General features: G+C 56.8%; 2 protein-coding genes across 2 annotated transcripts; both read right to left on the reverse strand.

The window, feature by feature from the left end:
* Positions 1-2,177: 2,177 nt before the first annotated feature.
* Positions 2,178-3,686, reverse strand: MIND_01328100 (uncharacterized protein; the record flags this gene model as incomplete). The annotated part of the gene is made up of 1 exon (XM_037369731.1): positions 2,178-3,686. The coding sequence occupies one exon, from the start codon at positions 3,684-3,686 to the stop codon at positions 2,178-2,180; it is 1,509 nt and encodes a 502-aa protein (XP_037213727.1).
* Positions 3,687-6,319: 2,633 nt separating this feature from the next.
* On the reverse strand, positions 6,320-7,048 carry MIND_01328200 (uncharacterized protein; the record flags this gene model as incomplete). Its single annotated transcript, XM_037369732.1, has 1 exon — positions 6,320-7,048. Exon 1 carries the CDS (start codon positions 6,875-6,877, stop codon positions 6,320-6,322), a length of 558 nt encoding a protein of 185 aa, XP_037213728.1. The 5' UTR covers positions 6,878-7,048.
* Positions 7,049-21,817: the final 14,769 nt, after the last annotated feature.

Consider the following 21,817-nt stretch of genomic DNA (forward strand, 5'->3'; position numbering starts at 1 on the left):
TGTGGTTTTCACCGTGTTTTCTGTGGTTTTCACCGTGTTTGCTGCGACGTTCAGGTTCTTCGAGGGAACGAGCTGGTACGTGTCAGCAAAGAGCATAAGGTGTTGCGCAACTGGCTTAATAAGAGACAGTGTGCCATTTTCTGCTGCAGATACGGCTTCGTCGTCTTCAAAAGAGGCTGGCGTGTCAATAATAGGGCCCCGGTGGCGGTTGGGAGGAAGAATGATCGGGTGTAAGGCCGACCAAGGAATGCCATGTAGCCGTTTGCTCATCGTGCTCATCCTCCTGCTCATTACCCCTCCGCCAATCCGTCGGTCAACACATCCCAGCTCCAAATCCACACCGCATATACAATCCCATGGCCTTGGCAAGAGACCGAGGCCTCACTAAGGCTCACTTGTCCGTCCTCTTGGAGTCTGACAAGCGCGTCAGCGACTGAAAACTGGTGGCCAGCTCAACACGTACTTCGCAAGCCAGCGGGATCAATGGAACATGGTCCGCACATCTCCCAGTCGGTGCAAAGGGGAGATACAGAGGCAGGGGACGGGGATGGCGACTGGATGGGTGGTCGAGATTCAGTGTGTGACATTGGCACTTACTCGCTGACCTCCACTTCCACCCTCTCTCATAGAACTTACTCGTCGGGAATCCATATATGATATCCATGACACTTGAACCCTCTTCAAAATCTGAGGATGCCCATGAAATCATCGTCCAACTGCGACAAGAAGCGGAGAGTCTCGACAAGACAATTCATACCTTGAAATCCCAGCTGGTCGAACTCGAAGCGCGGCGCGAAGCCATCGGGGACAAGCTTTCCGGTGTCGTGTACCCCGTCAACAGTCTCCCTCCTGAAGTCCTTGGCCGCATATTCGTGGCAGCAGCATCGTTGACTCAACCCAAAAAGGTTAACTCGCTCCTGTTGCGCATCATTCTTGTGTGTCGACACTGGCACAACGTTGCCATCGCGAATCCAGCTCTCTGGACACGACTATGTTATGTTCCTGGCAAGCATGGAGGCGAGGACAGGCTCTTCAGCCGTTTCTTGCAACGAAGCCGAGGGCTTCCGATCAGCTTTACTCTGGACGAAAGGAGTAAGAGTATCTTAGACTGGCGACCGAACTTCTTTGAATCGTGTTCCCGGTGGAAGGACGCCAAAATAGCATTTCCCATCACCTCCCCGCTCGATTTTGACGTCCTGGGCGATTCCGCTGTGCTGGCCCTCCCCCATCTCGAAGAAGTCACTCTCTCGCTCTGGGTACCTGAATCCAGGACTATGAACCGCTACCAGACATTCTCGAATGCACCGCAGCTCCGCACAGTGTCTGTCAACTTCTCACACCTTCTTACCCGGCTTGCATTTCCGTTGCACCAGGTTCGCAAACTTACCATTCTGCACCACAGCCTGCGTCAAGACATTCGCGTGCTGCTCCTGCAACTGACGGCGTTAGAGGACCTGTCGCTTGGGTCTATTCCACCCAGCGACACTCATCATGACTCGGATGACGTTGACGACAGACTTCAAGTTGACCTACCATTCTTGACCACACTATCGCTCTTGGGGGAGGGCAGCAGTGTTATTTTGCCTCACGTGCACGTACCCCGCCTCTCCAAGCTCCATCTCTCCGACTTTAATAACTTTGATAAAGCGGTTTTCACACGCCCAGCGCCCGGAATCCTGCATTCCTTGACCAATCTTGTGTCAATAACAATTGTCCTCAAGAATGAGCGTGATCGCTCCCTAGCCGCGCTCTTGCTCTCTCCCGACGCCAATAGGCTTCCGCTCCACCATCTGACCGTCACCGTCGTCCCCATGTCGGAAGAAACCCAAAACAACATTGTTGCTGCGTTTTCCAGCCCCGAATTTCTGCCCGAGCTCCAGTCTTTAACCCTCATTGTCGCTCCTGCCATTTCTGGCTCTATTCGCCCATTCGTGGTGGGAGTTAACGCGCGCCTTGCCAATGCTGTCTCGCGCGGGGAGCAGCACAAGATCAAGCTTAAAAAGCTCATTGTGGAGTGGCAAAGGTCGCCAGATGGAATGTCCGACGAGGAATTGCAAGAGTTGCGCACTCTGCAGCAAACATTGGAGCAGGTAAAGTGAATGCGTACCGGAGTAGTAGTATTGTGTACCATGTCCTACAGCAGCCGGGTATAAGCACCGTGATATGGCAAGTGTTAACTACATATATTTGTGGTCGAAGTGCTGAGGTAATCGGTCCGTTACAGTACTTCCTCTGGCGGACTGGTAAGAGTGCAGGGTCTGCTGGAGCCTGTGCAATTGGCGCATGTCCTCCATGGACACTCCCTCCGGAAGCTGGACCCGAAAGCTTCGCAGTTTCAAGTTCGTTGCGTGTTGAGCACTGCCGGAAAGTGATTGCCAGTGGGCAACGCGCCGATGCAGACCGCGCAAGAACGAGAGAAGCAGATATGGGGGCGACCCCGAGGCGACAAATGTGAGTTTTTCGAGGCTCGGGAGGAAGTCGGCGCGGGAAAGGAGTGTGGCGAGGGCCATGGCCTCGCGGTGGGTCGCCTTCAATGAGGTGACAGTGAGACTCTTAAGCGCGGTGCTGACTATGGGGGACTGCAAGAGTATGGCGAAGTCTGTGTAATACGCATGCTTAAGAGACAAGGAGGCCAAGTTGGCGGAGGAGCGTCGGAGGCAGTCTGGAACCAAGATATTTCCATCGTATTCGTCGAAGGTAGAGAGACGGAGGGTTGTGAGACGTGGTAAGATCAAGAAGCGCGTTATCCCGCAGCTTTCATCCCCGAGGAGAGATAATGTCGTCAGCAATGGAAGCTCGATTGGCTGTTGATCGCCACGTTGGTTGTGGAAAAGCGAGTCGAGGGTGAGTTCCTCCAGGGCTACGAGACGTGGAAGCAAATAGAGAGTGTCACCGGATGATGTGCTACGTAGCAGAGTGAGCTTACGCAGCTGGTGTACCGGAAACCCGAGGAGGCTGACGAGGGGGAGGTGGCTGATAGTGAGCTCTCGGAGATGAGGGGCATTCCCGAATGTCCGGGAGTGGTCATGCCCAGCGGACATATCGACATTAAGCGTGAGGGTGGTAAGATACGGAAGATTCAGCACCGTATCCAGAGAGCCAAGCCTGAAAGTACGGAAGGTGGTGCCATCCGATTCCGCATCCGCATCAGTTAGGTAGGCTTCTGTCCATTGGTGGGAGGAGTCAAACAAGACTGAGGGAAGTGAGCATTGTGAGGTCCCGCGTTCGTCAATGTGGACCACGATTGGGAGCCCTTGGGTGCGCTCCAGGAAACAGTAGAACAGCGGGTCGCGGTAGTCACGAATCGGAGCTCGCAAGATATAGCACAGTGTCGTCCAAAGGTGCGGGTCCGCAATGGCAACGCTGCGCCACCGCTGACAGACTGCAGTGATGCTGAGGAGCGCAGAGTTGACTTCAATCGGGATAGATGAAGCCACCAATGCCTGGAAGGTGTGGCAAAGAACTTCTGCGGGAAGTGTGTTGACGGGGTAAATGACGGCCGAAAGCCTGTCTTGTATGGCGCTACGACGCGCCTCGAGCTGGAGCAGCTGCGTTTGAAGGGCGCGAATCGTGTTATCGACGTTTTCTGCCTCTTGCCGAAGCCGAATGACGTCTGAAGGATCGAGAGTTTCTGGAGGTAAGCTTTGCTTGAGCGGGTCGCTGCTGCTAGTATCATGCTCCTCCATGGGCACTGGTGTCGATGATGAACTTGAACAGAATCGTGCTCAACCTTGGTCGACGTCGGAAGGTAGTCGGAACGGTGCCTGAGTAACAAGGTCACAGCAAAACTACCTTCTCTTCCTGACCACCACCACGATGGCTATCATCGCGCCTTCACCCTTCTTCTGTGAGACAAATCCATGGGTGTTGACTCGGAGCTGGAAAGGATGACGGTGAGCGCATTCGTCTCGCGTTAATGTTGTATACTGACCAGTTTTTACCCAGGTTCCTGGCCTAATAGGCGCGCGCGTGCGACAGAGGCGGGAAGACGGGACGCGAGGAGGCGGAATCCAGGGGTGGAGAGATAGGCGCTGGCTCGGGACAGAGGTGTGTTATCCGACATTTGTGCTCGTGCTTACTTGGCTTTCGCAGTGACCAAATGCAGCCTTGGTCGTTCTAGACGTCCTTCCCGACATCTAAAAAGCCAAGTGATTGATATAGAGGGACTATGCCTGTCGTCGGTCGCGTTTGGGGTGAAGCCGGGTGAGGCGAGGGAGATTTGGTCGGACTGGAGGTGGCAGGTCTGAGAAGAAGAAGAGCTGGAGATTCATCCCACTGGTGATGAAGAACGGTGTGGAAAGCTTCAAGTCATATCTTTCTGTCGACAACGGCCCCTTGTATCCCTTTCGAATTGGTTTCGCTGAAGACTGCGCGGCCGTGTTTCTAGTTGTCAATGAGCTCGCGTCCTGCGGATTTCTCCTCAAGCACGATTTCCGCTACAATTCCATCCTCGTGGTAGCTGGGATGATTCTAGGCAGCGGCACTCTTGATCGTGCTAATCAGCTTCTGTGTGGGTGTTCTTATCTGTTAATGTCCCATTTCTCTCCCGTCCTCACTCTACCGTCGCCGTCTCCCTTGCTCTGTTCTGAGCACTCTTCCTCGTGGCTACATACCTCATATTACCTACTCAATTTTTACCTATTGTACTTGCTACCTACCTTACCTTTTGACATCCACGCTGTCTTATCCATCTCTGCTTCCTTCCTTATTAGTATTGCCTACAATTCATTTACCTGGTTCGTTCATTTTTACGATCGCGTCGTGGCTAACCCGTCGCACAGTGTTCGTCGCCGACTTTCATCCTCCGCGCGTGTGGGCTTTCAGTGCTCCTTTTTCCGTTCCTTTACTGAACGCGTTGCTTGCTCGATTATAGCCTGAGTCCCCAGCCGCGTGTCTACCCTTTCTTTCCTCTCCATACATCGAATTTCTGACACGCGCTGCGAAAATGGCGATCGACTCCAGCGCTAATACTTAATCTGTCGCGGCGCAAGAATTTCGGCGAGCCACGAAGCTCATGGGAAGCGAGCTCAGGTTCAAGTCAAGCAGAAGACCGTCCCGAAGACTAGCCTAGTAAGTGGCTTCGGCGTCGCATGCGAAAGCTCAGCACTGAATCGAATTGATGCAGGTGCAGCAATTGCAGCGTTGCTAGTTGTGTCCGTCAATTTGTCACTTTGTGCGGCGCTTACTAGTCACTTACAGTAAATCCTGCGTGAGACCTCAGGGCCAGGCGAGCGTGTACACTGTACCGCACGGTCGCCGCGCGGACTCGGAGCGAAGGGTATCATTTTTCATTTGTTTACGTCTGCTGATCGCCAACTTTGGTTTGTGGACAAGAAACGCGGCCGCTTCTATCTCTATATAATGCGGGCCAAATCCTGCTGCTATTCTCCAACTCCTCGAAAGCACCCATGGCCCAGATTCACCACAAGACACCGGCCAGCACCGTTGAAGACAGCACTGAGCATTCAGACGACGAGCAAGCACAAGCCCAAGGAGCGGTATGCCAAGTGTGTTGTTGCCTGCTATGCAAGCTTGCTCACTGTTGTCAGGAAGAGACGCAGCCTAAAGCCAATGCCGACCGCCCGCCGACGCCACCGCCGGTCCCAGGGGTCGACGCCGGAGTCATCAATCTCGACGACCTGCTGCGCGCCGGTGGGACCCGCACCACTTACACCCTGCGGGGGAGCACGGGGTTGCCAGGTTTGCCTGGCGCGCACACAGGAGGTAATGGCGGGACTGGCGGCGCCGGGAGCGCCATAGTCGTAGGAGGCAACTTCGACCTCGGCAGCTTCTTTGCGGACGGCGTGCCGGGGCGGCCCGGGCGGAGCAGACGTCCGGGACAGGGGGCGGCGGGCAGCGATAGTTATGGCCGATGGAATGGATACTACAACGCCGGGGGAGGGACTTACAGATTCCCCGGGATGAATACTACGGTCATTAGCGGTGGCGTCCCCGGCATGCCTGGGCGCAGCGGGTCGTCGGGCAAAGGGAGCAAGGCGCGGGTGAAGCCGGGCCGAGGCTTGCCAGCCGAGCCCGTTATCCATTCTGGTCCCAACTATTTCATGTACGAGGGGGGAGCTGCGCGGCTGCGGCAGGAGGACGTGGAATGGGTTGATGAGTGATTAGTATGCGTGCGGATTTGTAAATTCTGACTGGATTAAATTAACTTCAATGCTGTTCATAAGTTAACATTGCACAATTTGTTGAGACTGGCAACTGGTAAATTTGGCAAAAAAGGTATCTATGCAGCTGCAGCAGCACTTGCGCGCACTTCTACACCTCTAAGGATATAATCTTGCCGACTCTTGCGTGAAACCCATCATGTCATTTCTTGCAATCTTTGCTGCAGAGCGCCCAGCTCCCGCGCATCATCGATGGAAATCGCATTCGGCGAAATCTGGGACTCTACAACAAGCCTTCTGAACGGGACACTGCGCGGAACGACCGTGTCCGCAACCCGCTGGCCGAGTCCCTCGACGAAAGGGCGGATAGTGCTGGAGGGGACGGCGGAGGGAATGAACAGCGTCAAGGACACAAGGTCGGGGAGGAAGTCGTGGCGGGAGAAGGCGGCGACGACCTCCTGTCTGGTCTGGGCGGACATATTGGCCAACGTCACAATCAGATGCTTGACCGCTAACATATTGATGTCAGGGGCGCGCAAGAGCGCGAGGAAGGACAGATCGTTGTAGTAAGTGAGGTGTACCACCAGTGTTGCCAGATTAGACAAGGAGCGGAGGATGCCAGGGCGAACGAGTACTTCTGCGTCAATGTCTTCAAAGGTAGAGATACTGAGCATTGTTAAGCGCGGCAGGAATACGTGCGGCAGAATAAGACTGCTGCCCTTCCCACAAAGCGACAACGTGGACATGGACTGCATGATGTGCCTGTCGCCGGAGATATCGTCCCGCACGCGTAGGATGGAGTAGATTGACAAATGCTCGAGCGCCTGAACATGCGGGAGCAGCGCGAGAAGCTCGTGCAGCAAGATATCTTGCAGAAGAGTTAACTTGCGCAGCTGTTGCAGAGGGAAACCGAGCTGGAGAAGGAGGTTTGGATAGGCGATGGAGATATCGCAGAGCCGCGGTGCGTTAGAGAACACGGGATGCTGCAATGCGGACCCCCAGTCTTTGGGCAGAAGTACTAGAGTGAGCGTTTCGAGATGGGGAAGGATCAGGGAGAATCCTATGGCAAGAAAGTCGAAAACAAATCCCCCGGGGAGGGATATATCGGCTTCCTTCCACTGAGAACACGATCTGAAGAAGGTCGGTGGCAACGAGAGATGGTCGCGTGCATCCAGAGCAATTGTTATCGGCAAGCCGTTGCTGCGCTCCAAGAAGCGGTAAAAAAGGCGGTCCCGATCCTGGTTGTCGAGTACGTAGCACAATCTGGTCCAAATTTCTGGCTCGGAGATGGCAACGTCTCGCCAGCGCTGGCAGACACTGGTAATGCTGAGGAGCACAGCGGTGACCTCCTTCAGCGGGGACGACGATGCCGCCGCCGCGAATATGTGGCAGAGCACCTCGGTAGGGAGGCTGTTGACGGGATAGACGACACGGGAGAGCTTCCCCCGAATGGTTTTGCGCTGGGCTTCGAGGCGGGCCAGCTCGGCTTTGAGGCGCGTGATTGCTTTGTCGATCTCGTCTGCTTCCTGACGCAGTTGTGTGGTGTCGTCCTCAACGGCGTGAGTCTCCATTGAGAGTGTAGAGTCCATTTGGGTTCTGGGACTTAAAGGGCCTTCAGAATCGTAGTGGGAGCAGAAGGAAAGTGGGAATAGCCGCCTCTCGCAACGTCACAGCAGATCTTTCCTTCTTCCTCTTGACCACCACCTGGTGATCATACGCTCATTCATTTAACCCTGGTTCACCAATGTCGACCAAGAGGAGGGTATCCGGACTACGTTGCTCAGGTCCCGCTGGCTGACAAGGCACGTATCTGCGCTCGCCAATTTTGCTTGTTGACTGAGGCGCTTACTCAGGGCAACTACTGTGTCGCGAGAATGGCTTCAAGCTGGCGTCCGAAGGCTCTCCAGAGGGTGAAAATGCGAATGCACTCGCCGAAAGGAGTGGAGGAATGATGGAGGGTGTCGAGAAGGGAGCAAAACGCGGTACTTGGTGCGGGCCACGCGTCATTGCAGTGAGTCTGACCCTTCTCCTTCTCTTTTTAACGCGGAAGGGCTTATTCCTCTGTTCCAGACACGGCCCCCCCCTCTCTCGCCACCCGCTTTACGGCTGCTGGTCGGGAGCTTCTCATGCCGTTCTCTCTTGGGACCAACTCGCCAACGCCGTTCTCGCATCCTCTCGGCTTGTCATCGTCCGACTCACGTCCAGCTGCCTCCAGCATAATCACAGGGCCTACCAATGCGAGAGGGAGGAGCAGGGGTGCGTTCAGCGGCCAACGTCATAGCTTTTCGACTCATTCTTTCAATGCAGAACCAAAGAACCAGCGTCGCCTACGCTAGCCCAGATATGCCCCTTTGAACCGCTGCTCCCCGCTCTTAGCCTGCATACTGGAGACAGCTACCCATCCATGCAACTTCATTCACTCCCTCATTCCGCGCACCGAAAACTGCCCCACAATTCTGGACTGGACGTTCCCGAGAAGCCGTTACGACTCTGGGAAAATAAATGACAAAAATCTCCGCGCAACATGTGTCGTCATATGCTGCTGCTCTGCTCAAGGGATGCGGATGACCGCTCCAAAATGAATCTATCCGGCATTTGGGATGTTTGGCGCTTCCCATTTCCCCAGTAGTCTTGTTCACGGTTGTCATGAAGTGATTCGTTGACAATATAAACATGTTCTCTTCTCCTCGCTTCAACGATGTTTGATCCAGAACTCTCCCTTATCTTGGGGCAACCATGACGTCTGCAGAACAAAGGCTTGTGGTTCATGGAGCACCCCATGGAGAGAGATCGATAAGGCCGACAGCTGGATGGCACTGCATAGTCGTCTTGGAGAGACTGGTCAATCCTACTGCGGCCCGAAGTCCGCGTCGCATGGTATAAATGCGGAGTGGTCATAGCTTCTCTTACCAGTGAATCTCGTCTCAACGGATATTTTTTGGCAACAGGACAACAATGCCCAACTATGACGGTAGACTCCTCGTTAGCAGCATCACAGACGCCCTAACAACTTGCAGCATGTGTCGAGGCCCTTTTGAGCGGCCCTGCCAATATATCAAGGGCGGCCTTAATCGGGTATCCCAACTGGCGCAACGTGTGTGCCTGTAAGGGCAACCCCGGAGGCCTGAGATCAAGGTCCTAGCAGGGGAGGATCCAAAGAGAAGAAACTCTAAGGGTCCGCCTGCTAGGTAGCTGAACTATATACTGCGCTCTTGACGCGCCAAGGTTGATCGTTGCTCCGTGCAGTATGCCTGCGCCATGTCGCAGGCCAGGTCCCAGGGGGATCGCCAGGCGGGGGCGGTGATGCGATTGATGGCGGTGATGCGATCACCGGAGTCGGAATCGGGTCGATTCCGGGCCGAAAGGGAGGTTCCCCTGACATCACCCCCCCCTTTGAATGCGGCGCCCCGACGCATAGATCGGAAAGGAATTGTGTCGAAGGTCGTGGAGGCGATGTGCCGTGGTTTGCCGGGGTACCTACGATAGAACTCCGCAATTTTGTCTGGGGCGAAGACGCGGTCGAAGCGGACCCACTGGTCGTGCGACGCGTCGTAGCCTTTCCACCTGACGAAGTAGTTCAGCCGCCTATACCTGACCCTAGCGTCCAAGATTTCGTCTACTTCCCACTCCGGGACTCCGTCCTCGAGGTCCGGAGGGGGCTGGTCGTAGCCAGGGCGTCCATCAAAGGGGTCGTCTTGAGCGAGCTCGAGCTTGACGACGGGGAAGACCGGGTGGAGCTTCGAGTAGCGTGGAGGGAGGTCGAGTTTGTAGGCACCTTTGCTGATCTCCGCGACTATCTTGAATGGTCCCAGACGGCGGTGGGAGAACTTCTCCGAGGGGCGAGTCGTCCTGATGTCAGAAGCATCCAGCCAGACACGGTCGCCAACCTTAAACTCCGGAGACGGAGTGCGTCTCCGGTCGTAGTAGCGTTTGTACTCCTCCTTGGCCTTAGTAAGCGCGGCCTTGGCTTCGGCAACCCCAGTGGCGATTCGGTCGCGGAACTCGTTCACTGACTCTATGGCGGAACAGACTCCGGGTTCAAAGCCCATGCGCGGGAGTCGTCCCGTGTCCGTCATGAAAGGAACTTGTTGGGTGGAGGAGTGAACGTGGTTGTTGTAAGCGAACTCCGCGGCCGGAATCAGCTCGTCCCAGTCGTCCTGCTGATAGTTGGTGAAGATCCGCAGGTACTGTTCCAGTTCCTGGTTGACGCGCTCTGTCTGGCCATCCGTCTGCGGGTGGTACGCGGTGGACGTGGCAGGCTTGATGCCGATTAGACGCCATAGTTCTCGGGTGAAGTCCGCGATGAACTGCGAGCCGTGGTCGGAGACGTACTTTTCCGGAGTCCCATGGTGCCACCAGACGTTCCGGTAGTAGAGGCGAGCTGCTCCTACTGCGTCGACCGTGGTGTGGCACTCCGAGAAGTGGGCTCGCTTTCCGAGGGTGTCCACGACGACCATGATCGCGTCGTACCCATGGGCCTCAGGGAGCTCGACGATGAAGTCGACGGAGACGGTGTGCCAACGCTCTGGGGGCGTTTCCGTCGGGTGCAGCTCTCCGTGGGGAAGTCTCCGGAGTGCCTTGGTGCGACAGCACAGGTCACAGGTCGCGACATACCGGCCGATATGGCGAGACATCTGGGGCCACCAGTAGTTCCGAGAGACCAACTCCAAGGTCTTGAAGCGACCTGCGTGTCCGGCGACTCGAGTGTCATGGCAGAGCTCGATGATGCGTCTCCGGAGGTCCTTGTCCTTTGGTACAACGATCTTCCCTCGGAAGTGGAGAAGACCGCCGGAGACGGCCCACTCGTCAGAACGTGAGGAGCGGGGGCCTCGAGCTTGACCTTGGACTTTAAGGAGTTGCCGGGCCGCTAGTGCGACGGGCTCTTCCAGGTCAGGCTCACCAGAGAGGGCATCGCGAATGTCGCGAAGGAGTTCGGAACCGGGACCGGAACGGAAACGCCCTCGAGTGCGCGGACGTGGAAGAGTTCGGGACGCAGAAGGACGACGCCGGAGTTGTCGGAATCGATTCCGTGGTCGGGTCTCCGAGAGAGGGCGTCAGGCCGGCCCATGTCGCGACCGGGCTTGTGGTGCAGCGTGAAGTCAAACCGGGAGAGGTAGAGGGACCAGCGGGCCTGTCTCCGGTTGAGGTGCTGCGTCTTCCTGAAGTACTCCAAATTCTTATGGTCAGTCCAAATCTCGATGGGATGCGCGGCACCCTCGAGGAAGTGTCTATACTCCTCGAGTGCGCGGATGATCGCGAGCATCTCCTTGTCGTGGATTTCGTAGTTGCGCTGGACATCATTTAAGCTTTTGGAATAGAATGCTACAGGGTGCCACTTCCCGTCCGGGGCGGATTGTGAAAGAACCGCCCCCGTCGCATAATCAGAGCTGTCAGCCTCGAGTCGGAAAGGCCGTGTGTCGTCCGGAATCGCCAAAACCGGTTCCGAGGTGACCGCGTCCTTAATTGCCTGGAACGCGGAGGCCTCTGCGTCGCCCCAGGTCCACTTCTGGTCCTTCTTGGTGAGCACGAAGAGCGGTCGCGCGAGGGCTGAGAAGTCCCGAATGAACCTGCGGTAGAAATTAGCGAACCCAAGGAACTGCTGAATGTCCTTCTTGTTCTCCGGAGTCGGCCAAGCGGAGACACCTGCGACCTTGACGGGGTCCATTTCGACGTGGTTGTGGGAGATGATGACTCCGAGGTACTCGATTGACGATTTTTCAAAGTCGCACTTCTCCGCTCGGAGGTACAACTTGTGCTCTCGGAGTCGCCGCAAGACCTCCTGAACGATCTGCCGGTGTTTCCGGAGGTCGGAATGGGCGATCAGGATGTCGTCAAGGTAGATCATGACGTCTCCGGAGAGGATGAGGTCCTGGAAAATGTCATTCATCATCGTTTGGAACGTCAGGGAGAGTTTGTCAGGCCGAAATACATCACCAAGGGCTCGAACAGGCCTCGGTTAGTCCGGAAAGCCGCTTTCCACTCGTCACCTTCCTTGATCCGGACGTTGTTGAAGCCCCAACGGACGTCGAGTTTGGTGAAGTAACGAGCACCTTTGAGCCGGTTGATGAGGTCGTTGATCAGCGGAAGGGGGTACCGGTTTTTGACAGTCATTGCGTTGAGAGCACGGTAGTCCTGGACGAAGCGGAGTCCGCCGTCCTTCTTTTTGACAAAGAAGACTGGAGACGCCATCGGAGACTTGGAGGGGCGAATCCGTCCCGTGGATAGCCCTTCCTCGATGAACGCGTCGAGCTCGCGTTGCTCAAGGGGCGAGATGGGGTACACCTTGCAGTTGGTGGGCTTAGCGTCGGGGACGAGTTCGATGGCGTGGTCCCAGGTCCTCCGCTCCGGTAGTGTGTCGAAGGACTCCTTGTTGAAGACGTCCTGGAACTCCTTAGCCCAGTCCGGGATGTCAGAGGGCGGAGGGGCGGAGTTCCTGGCAAAGGCTTCGGCCAGGCGCTGCGAGACAGTACTGCCAGCGCGTATCTCTTCTGCGGGACGGAAGGACGTGTAGAAGATGCGGTCACCATCTTCGAGCTGGCCATCGTCATCCTCGTCATCGGAGTCCAGCATCAGATCAGGCAGGCCGGAGTCATCACCGGAGACGGAATTGTCTCCGTCGTCAGGCCCAGAGAGGTCCATGGCGCAGATCGAGGGGAACGGGCCGGAGCGGAGCCGTTTCTGGAGTAACCGGAGTCGCCGCAGCTCAGTCCGTTCAACGCGTTCTTCCTCGCGGCAGGTGGAGCAACCACAGGGGCACCGTGTCATCTTGACCTCCTTGGTTTCCCAATCGATCTCTGGGTTGTGCTTACGCAGCCAGGAGTACCCCAGGATGAGGTCTTGTTTACCAAGATGAGTGACGGCGAGTTGAACACGCTCAGAATGGCCTTTGTAGCGTAGGACCAAGTCCGCGATCTGGTTGATAGAGCCAGCATCATTTGGAGTGCCATCGACGTTGAAGACCGGAATCGGTTGCGCCAGAGTGCGGACTGGAATGCCATTCCTAGTGACATAGTTTGTGTCGATGAAATCAGAGGTGGCACCACAGTCAACCAGACCGGAAAGCGAGAGCTTGAGTGCGCTGGTAGTGGACTCTAGCTCCAACGGGAGGTGGAGGGAGTTCACTCCAGGGGCAGCAGCAACAGTGTACTGCTTGGGTAATTTCTTTTTGTCAGGGGAACCCCCGCTTCGGCCTCCTTCGGACCCTCCGAACGCATCCGAGGCGCATCCGACCGGCGCCCCCTCGGACGCTCCGACCCACCCCGACCATCGTCCACGGCCTCCTTCGCCCGCACAATCACCGATCCGTCAAGACCCTCCCAACGATCACCTTGGGACAGAGCCTGCGACGCCGCTCAGGCCTTCTGCGCTCTACGTCGGCAGTTACGGACGACCAGTATATAGTTGGCGCCCTAGCAGGCGGACCCTTAGAGTTTCTTCTCTTTGGATCCTCCCCTGCTAGGTCGGTCCCTCCGTGTATTTCCCGTAGCTCTTATTCACGCTTTGGATCCTCCCCTGCTAGGCTTTCGCCGGAGTCTCCAGGGTTGCCCTTACAGCAGAAGAAACTCTCTACGGGATTAACCGGTCAAGATTGCCAGGTTTGGCGCTGATTCAGGCTCGGAGTACGAGTCCGTACCCCCCCCTCATCACCGCCCCTGCCACTTGACCCCTCCTCCTCTGCTCTTGTCGTCTTTACGCCCGCTATGTCCACCGGAGCTGCTCCGGGACGCTGACGACGCGCATGGACGCACTTGAGGCGAAACTAGACAACCTCACCAATATCCTCACCCACCTTGCTTCCCAGGCTTCCGCTGCCGCACCACCTTCGGCAGCTCCCGAACCGCCGCCGGCATCTCCGAATGCCCCCGACGCGGATGCGTTATTTGGTGATATTACTGTCGCCTCAAAACTGGTCTTACGACCAAACCCTCCGTTTGCGTTTAACGGGGATCACAAACGGCCGCGCCTTCCTATACGCGGTCAAGACTTACGCTCAGCTTGCCCCGGAGGCCTTCGTGGTCAACGGAGAGCCGAGCGAAGAAAAGGCCGTCCGCTACGCCATGTCCTATATGGCGGAGGGACCTGCTCAGCAATGGGCAGAGCGTCATGGGAGCAAAAACCCCTTCCCCTTCCCTCGGTGGAGCCAGTTCCTCTCCGAGTTTCGCCTTCGGTTCGTTGAGGAGAACGAACAGGACCTCGCGCTCGCTAAGTTGGAAAGCGCGGGTTATCACATGGGAACGCGGGATGTCTACGGATATACCGACGACTTCGAGGACTTGATGGACCTCGCTGGCTTCGAAGACGCGTTGGTTAAGGTAACCAAGTACCGCCACGGACTTGACCCCCTGATCAACAACGGCATCACGTCTTCGAACGACCCCCCAGACCTCCGTGACTATCTGGGCTGGCGTACTCGGGCTTTCCGACAATATGAAGCCCTGGTGCGAGCGAAGCTCATTAAGGGAACGGCTACCCCGCGGACCGCCGGGAGCTCCGCGCGGCGCCTTCCCCATCACTCGTTCGGCAACTCCGTTCCCCATCCGCCCGGTGGCCGCACCTGCGCCACCCGCGGCCCCGCGCCCCGTTCCGGTACCTCCGGCTCCCGTCCCTATGGAGTTGGATCGTACTAGGGCTCGGGGCGCCCCTCGTCGAGCCTGCTTCAGATGCGGCGACCCCAATCACTTGGCTCGGGACTGTCCGCTCCCCGCCGATGTTTGCCATATGGACATCCTCGACGAGGTGATCCAGCAACTTGGCGATGAGATGCTGGGAGAGCTACTTTGCGCGGTTGTCCGACACCGCGGCCTTAGCAGAGGCGCATTCGGAGGCTCCGGCAGAGGATTTTGTCCCCCGCAACGAGTGACTGGTGTGCCCTCGTTCGCGTCCATAAATCGTTTCACTTGTTTGTATGATGAATCAACTCCCTTGCCTTACAACGAGCCTGAAACGAAAGACGCACCCCCTGCCCCCTCCGAAGCCCCCGTTCGGATTCGCCGACTTGCCTGGGAGAAAAAGCTACCTGGCAGCTATACCATCTCTGCCGCTCCTGGGGTTAACTCGCTCCACCTTCCTCTTGAGCTTGAGTCCACTGCGAACGCGCTCAAGCTCTCCCTCTCAGGTCTGGTCGACTGCGGAGCCACTTCGGACTTTATCGACACAGAATACGTCAACCGAAACAACGTGCCAGTCCGAAATCTCTCAGTACCCATACCGGTCTACAATGTCGACGGCACCCCCAATGATGCTGGGTCTATTCGCCAAATCGCGGACCTGGTCCTACGATACAACGGACACTCCGAACGCGTTCAGCTGGCTGTAACCCACCTTGGGAAACAGGACTTGATACTCGGGTACTCCTGGCTCAAAAGCATAACCCCGAGATCAACTGGGAAACAAAGGAGGTGAAAATGAGCCGCTGCCCCGAAGCTGCTCCACCTGCCGCGACGAGGAACGGACCGAGCGCTGAGGTTCGCCGCCTCCGACTCCTTAAATCGCGCTTGCTTGCGGGCGCCTTCCCCACCGTTTGCGCTATCGATATCGCTGGCCCAGACGATGCCGACGACGAACTTCGGAGCTCCTTCGGACCCTCCGGAGCGCTCACCAGACCTTGACGACGACGAGCATCTTGAAGACGGCGACCGCATCTTCTACACCTCCTTTCGCCCAATCGAGGAGATTCGCGCTGGGAGCACCGTGTCCCAACGCCTTGCAGAGGCCTTCGCCCGTAACTTCGGCCCCCCCGCCTTCGGAGATTCCGGACTGGGCCAAGGAGTTCCAAGACGTCTTTGACAAGGAGTCCTTCGACACGTTACCAGAGCGGAGGGCTTGGGACCACGCTATCGAACTCGTTCCCGACGCGAAGCCCGCTAATTGCAAGGTGTATCCGATCTCCCCCTTGAACAGGCGAACTTGACGAGTTCATCGAGGAGAGGACTTGCCACAGGCCGTATCCGCCCTTCGAAATCTCCGATGGCTTCCCCCGTCTTCTTCGTTAAGAAAAAGGACGGAGGACTTCGGTTTGTCCAGGACTACCGCGCCCTCAACGCAATGACGATTAAGAACCGGTACCCCCTCCCGTTGATTAATGACCTTATCAACAGGCTTAAGGGCGCCCGTTACTTCACCAAACTCGACGTTCGCTGGGGCTTTAATAACGTCCGGATTAAAGAAGGAGACGAGTGGAAGGCGGCCTTTCGGACCAACCGAGGGTTGTTCGAACCTTTGGTGATGTATTTTGGCCTGACGAACTCCCCGCGACTTTCCAAACGATGATGAATGACATTTTCCAGGATCTCATTCTCTCAGGAGACGTCATGATCTACCTCGACGATATCCTTATTGCGCATTCGGACCTCCGTAAGCACCGCGAGATCGTCCTGAAGTCCTTCGGAGACTCCGAATGCACAAGCTGTACCTTCGCAAGGAGAAGTGCGACTTCGAGAAATCGTCAATCGAGTACCTGGGGGTTATCATCTCTCACAACCACGTCGAAATGGATCCCGTTAAGGTTGCCGGAGTCTCCGCATGGCCTCCGCCCGAGAACAAGAAGGACGTCCAGCAGTTCCTGGGGTTTGCTAATTTCTACCGCAGGTTCATTCGGGATTTCTCGGCCCTAGCGCAACCCCTCTTCGCGCTCACCAAGAAAGACCAGAAATGGGCCTGGGGAGACGCCGAAGCCGCCGCCTTTCAAGCTATCAAAGACGCGGTCGTCTCAGAGCCCGTCTTAGCGATCCCGGACGACTCCCGGCCTTTCCGACTTGAAGCAGACAGCTCAGATTATGCGACGGGGGCGGTTCTTTCACAACAATCCGCCCCGGACGGGAAGTGGCACCCTGTAGCGTTCTATTCCAAAAGCTTAAATGATGTCCAGCGCAACTACGAGATTCACGACAAGGAGATGCTCGCGATCATCCGCGCACTCGAGGAGTATCGGCATTTCCTCGAGGGCGCCGCGCATCCGGTCGAGATCTGGACTGACCATAAGAATTTGGAGTATTTCCGAAAGGCACAGCACCTTAACCGTCGGCAAGCCCGATGGTCGTTGTACCTTTCCAGGTTTGACTTTACGCTGCACCACGTCCCAGGTCGCCAAATGGGCCGTCCCGATGCTCTCTCTCGCCGGCCCGACCACGGTATCTCCGACGACAACTCGGATGTCACCCTCTTACGCCCCGAACTGTTCCATGTTTGCGCTTGAGGCCGTCACCGTCTCTGGGCCTGGCTCCGAACTTGTCCGCGACATCAAGGAAGCGCTATCCGGTGAGCCTGACCTAGAGGAGCCCGTCGCGCTTGCGGCCCGGCAACTCTTGAAGGTCCGAGGTCAAGTTCGGGGCCCCCGCTCATCACGTTCGGACGAGTGGGCCGTCTCCGGCGACCTCCTGTACTTCCGCGGCAAGGTCGTAGTCCCTAAAGACAAGGACCTAAGGAGGCGCATCATCGAGCTCTGCCACGATACGCGAGTCGCCCGGACACGCCGGGCGGTTCAAGACCTTAGAGTTGGTTTCGCGCAACTACTGGTGGCCGCAGATGTCTCGCCATATCGGACGCCTACGTCGCGACCTGCGACTTATGCTGCCGCACGAAGGCCCTCCGAAGGCTTCCGCATGGAGAGCTCCATCCGACCGAAGTCCCGCCCGAACGTTGGCACACTGTCACTGTAGACTTCATTGTCGAGCTGCCCGAGGCCCATGGGTATGACGCGGTTATGGTAGTGGTCGACGCCCTCGGAAAGCGCGCCCACTTCACTGAGTGCCATACGACAATAGACGCGGTCGGAGCTGCCCGCTTGTACTATCGGAATGTCTGGAGGCACCACGGAACCCCCGAGAAGTACATTTCGGACCGTGGCTCGCAGTTCATCGCTGACTTCACGCGCGAACTCTGGCGCTTAATTGGCGTCAAACCGGCTACCTCCACGGCTTACCACCCGCAAACCGACGGACAAACCCGAGCGCGTTAACCAAGAGCTCGAGCAGTACATCCGGATCTTCACCAACTACCAACAAGACGACTGGGACGAGCTTATCCCTGCCGCTGAGTTCGCCTATAACAACCACGTTCACTCCTCCACTCAACAGGTACCCTTTATGACTGACACTGGTCGGCTCCCCCGAATGGGTTTCGAGCCAGGCGCCCGCTCAGAGTTGGAGTCGGTGAACGAGTTTCGCGATCGGATAGCAAACGGGCGTCTCCGAGGCAAAGGCCGCGCTCGTTAAAGCCAAAGACGAGTATAAACGGTACTACGATCGGAAACGTTCGGACGCTCCGAATATTCAAGTTAGTGATAAGGTTTGGTTGGACGCCTCTGACATTAGAACGACTCGGCCCTCCGAGAAGTTCTCCCACAAGCGCCTTGGACCGTTCAAGGTGCTCGCAGAGGTTAGCAAAGGTGCCTACAAGCTAGACCTCCCCCCGTTACTCCAAGCTCCACCCCGTCTTCCCCGTTGTTAAGCTCGAGCCCGCTCAGGACGACCCCCTTCGATGGACGACCCGGCTACGACGAACCGCCCCCGAACTAGAGGACGGAGTTCCCGAATGGGAAGTCGAGGAAATCTTGGATGCCAGGATAAGGTATAAGCGTCTTAACTATTTCGTCAGGTGGAAAGGCTACGATGCTTCACACGACTCGTGGGTTCGGTTCGACCGTGTCTTTGCGCCAGACAAGATTGCGGACTTCTATCGGAGATACCCGGGTAAACCACGGCACATCGCCTCAGCAACCTTCGACTCGCTGCCCTTCCAGATTATGCGTCGGGACGCCGCATTCAAAGGGGGGTGATGTCAGGGGAACCCCCTTCGGCCTCCTTCGGACCCTCCGAACGCATCCGAGGCGCATCCGACCGGCGCCCCCTCGGACGCTCCGACCCACCCCGACCATCGTCCACGGCCTCCTTCGCCCGCACAATCACCGATCCGTCAAGACCCTCCCAACGATCACCTTGGGACAGAGCCTGCGACGCCGCTCAGGCCTTCTGCGCCTCACGTCGGCAGTTACGGACGACCAGTATATAGTTGGCGCCCTAGCAGGCGGACCCTTAGAGTTTCTTCTCTTTGGATCCTCCCCTGCTAGGTCGGTCCCTCCGTGTATTTCCCGTAGCTCTTATTCACGCTTTGGATCCTCCCCTGCTAGGCTTTCGTCGGAGTCTCCAGGGTTGCCCTTACACTTTTCCCAGGCAGTGAGGCGACAGAGGTGGGTGACAGGCCTTATCGGAAATTGATGGGCTTTATCGGAAATTGATGCAGCCTTATCGGAAATTGATGGGGCCTTATCGGAAATTGATGGGGAGGGTATGTCTTTCGTTTCTGGCTCGTTGTAGGGCAAATGAGTGCATTCATCATACAAGGGGGCGAAACGATTTATGGACGCGAACGAGGGCACACCGGTCACTCGTCGCGGGGGACAAAATCCTCCCCAGCCATCAACTCCGCTGTTGATTCCGGCAGGGCAGCTGTGTCGGAGTAGCGGGCGATCAACTCCGCTAACATCTCGTCACCGAGTTGTTGGATCACCTCATCGAGGATGTCCATTGAGCGGACGTCCGCGGGGAGGGGGCAATCCCGGGCGAGATGGTTTGGGTCGCCGCACCTGAAGCAGGCGCGACGAGGGGCACCCCGAGCCCTAGTGTGATCCAACTCCATGGGGACGGGAGCTGGAGGCACCGGAGCGGGGGCGCGGGCCGCGGGTGGCACGACCGGAGCCACCGGGCGGAAAGGGGCCGGAGCCGGGATGCGGTTGACCGGAAACGGAGTCCGAATCAAACCGCCAGGCGTCTTGGGGGCGGCTGACTTGATCAGCTTGGCCCGGACCAGGGCCTCGTATTGACGGAAGGCCCGGGTGCGCCAGCTAAGGTAGTCCCGGAGGTCCGGGGGGTCGTTCGAGGACGTGATTCCGTTATTGATCAGGGGGTCAAGTCCGTGGCGGAACTTGGTCACCTTGACCAACGCGTCTTCGAATCCGGCGAGGTCCATCAGGTCCTCGAAGTCGTCGGTGTACTGGTAGACATCCTTTGTGCCCATGTGATAGGCGGAAGTCTCCAGTTTGGAGAGAGCATGATCTTGCTCATTCTCCTCGACGAACCGGAGTCGGAACTCGGAAACGAACGAGCCCCAGGACGGAAACGGAAACGGGGCTTTGCTTCCGTGGCGCTCCGCCCATTGCTGAGCGGGTCCTTCTGCCATAAACGGACATTTCCTCACTCGCCTCTCCGTTGACCACAAAGGCCTCAGGGGCAAGGCGGGCATAGGTGCGGACCGCATAGAGGAACGCACGGCCGCGTTTCCGATCGCCGTTGAAGGTGAACGGAGGGTTTGGTCGTAAGACCAATTTTGAGGCGAGGTTGATGTCGCCAAAGAGGGCCTCGGAATCGCCCTGAACCGGAGTCGGAGTCGGAATCGACGTCTCCGGGGGTGGTGTTGTTTGGGGTCCGCCAGCAGTATTAGCGGCGGCAGCGGCAGCGGAAGCCTGGGTGGTGAGAAGAGTAAGGGCCTCAGTTAGGCGGTCGATTTTCGCCTCGAGTGCATCCAGCCGAGTGTCAGCGTCAGGAGTAGCTCCGGAAGGCATGACAGGTGCGGGGACGACAGGAGTGACAGAGGAGGAGGGGACAAGTGGTAGGGGCGGTGACGAGGGCAGAACGGACTCGTATTCCGAGCCTGAGTCAGCGCCGAACCTAGCAATCTTGTCCGGTTGATCCCGTAGAGAGTTTCTTCTGCTGTAAGGGCAACCCCGGAGGCCTGAGATCAAGGTCCTAGCAGGGGAGGATCCAAAGAGTGAATAACAGTAAGCAAATACAAAGGAAGCTGACCTAGCAGGGGAGGATCCAAAGAGAAGAAACTCTAAGGGTCCGCCTGCTAGGTAGCTGAACTATATACTGCGCTCTTGACGCGCCAAGGTTGATCGTTGCTCCGTGCAGTATGCCTGCGCCATGTCGCAGGCCAGGTCCCAGGGGGATCGCCAGGCGGGGGGCGGTGATGCGATTGATGGCGGTGATGCGATCACCGGAGTCGGAATCGGGTCGATTCCGGGCCGAAAGGGAGGTTCCCCTGACAGTGCCGCCAGCAAGGACTATGATGTATGTCTTCCTCGCCGCCAGTGGCAGTGGCTAACACAAATCATGATGCTCTGCAGTTGAGTCCGTTTGAACGGAGTTTTATGACCGAGTGGATTGAGGCCAACACTGAAGAATGGGAGTCGCTGGAGGACCCTAGGAATCTGTCAATGTCTCTTGGGATGGAATCGTTCACGGTCTCGCCACAGAGGGACAAATTGTTCACTGGGATAAGCGGGGATGACGACAAAGTACGTACTACTGGTATGCACTGGCACGTGGTCCAGTCACGATTCAACCATGCTTGCCTGCGGCTGACTCATGTCTGTGCAACAGGATATTGGTTGTGTCATTTACAAGACAGAGCATGCTACAATCGTAGTGCAGTATACTATGGGACCTGATCCCGATGACGCAAAGGCTCAGGTAATCAAGCAAGTCGAGGAAGTGGCCAAGTCCGAGGATATGTCAGATGAGAATGATTAACTAGAGCATCTACTTAGGAGTATGTTAGTGCACATGCTGAATACAAGCTCCGTATAAGCTACTTTGGTCGTGCTATTTTGCCAGTGTACATAAACTTATTATAAAGTTTCAACTCACAAGTTTCTGTTGTGATATGATGCCAGTGTATGCAGTATACGGTACTAATTC

The sequence above is a fragment of the Mycena indigotica genome, assembly GCF_014461135.1.
Source record: "Mycena indigotica strain 171206Taipei chromosome Unknown Mind.scaff0015, whole genome shotgun sequence".
NCBI lineage: Eukaryota > Fungi > Basidiomycota > Agaricomycetes > Agaricales > Mycenaceae > Mycena > Mycena indigotica.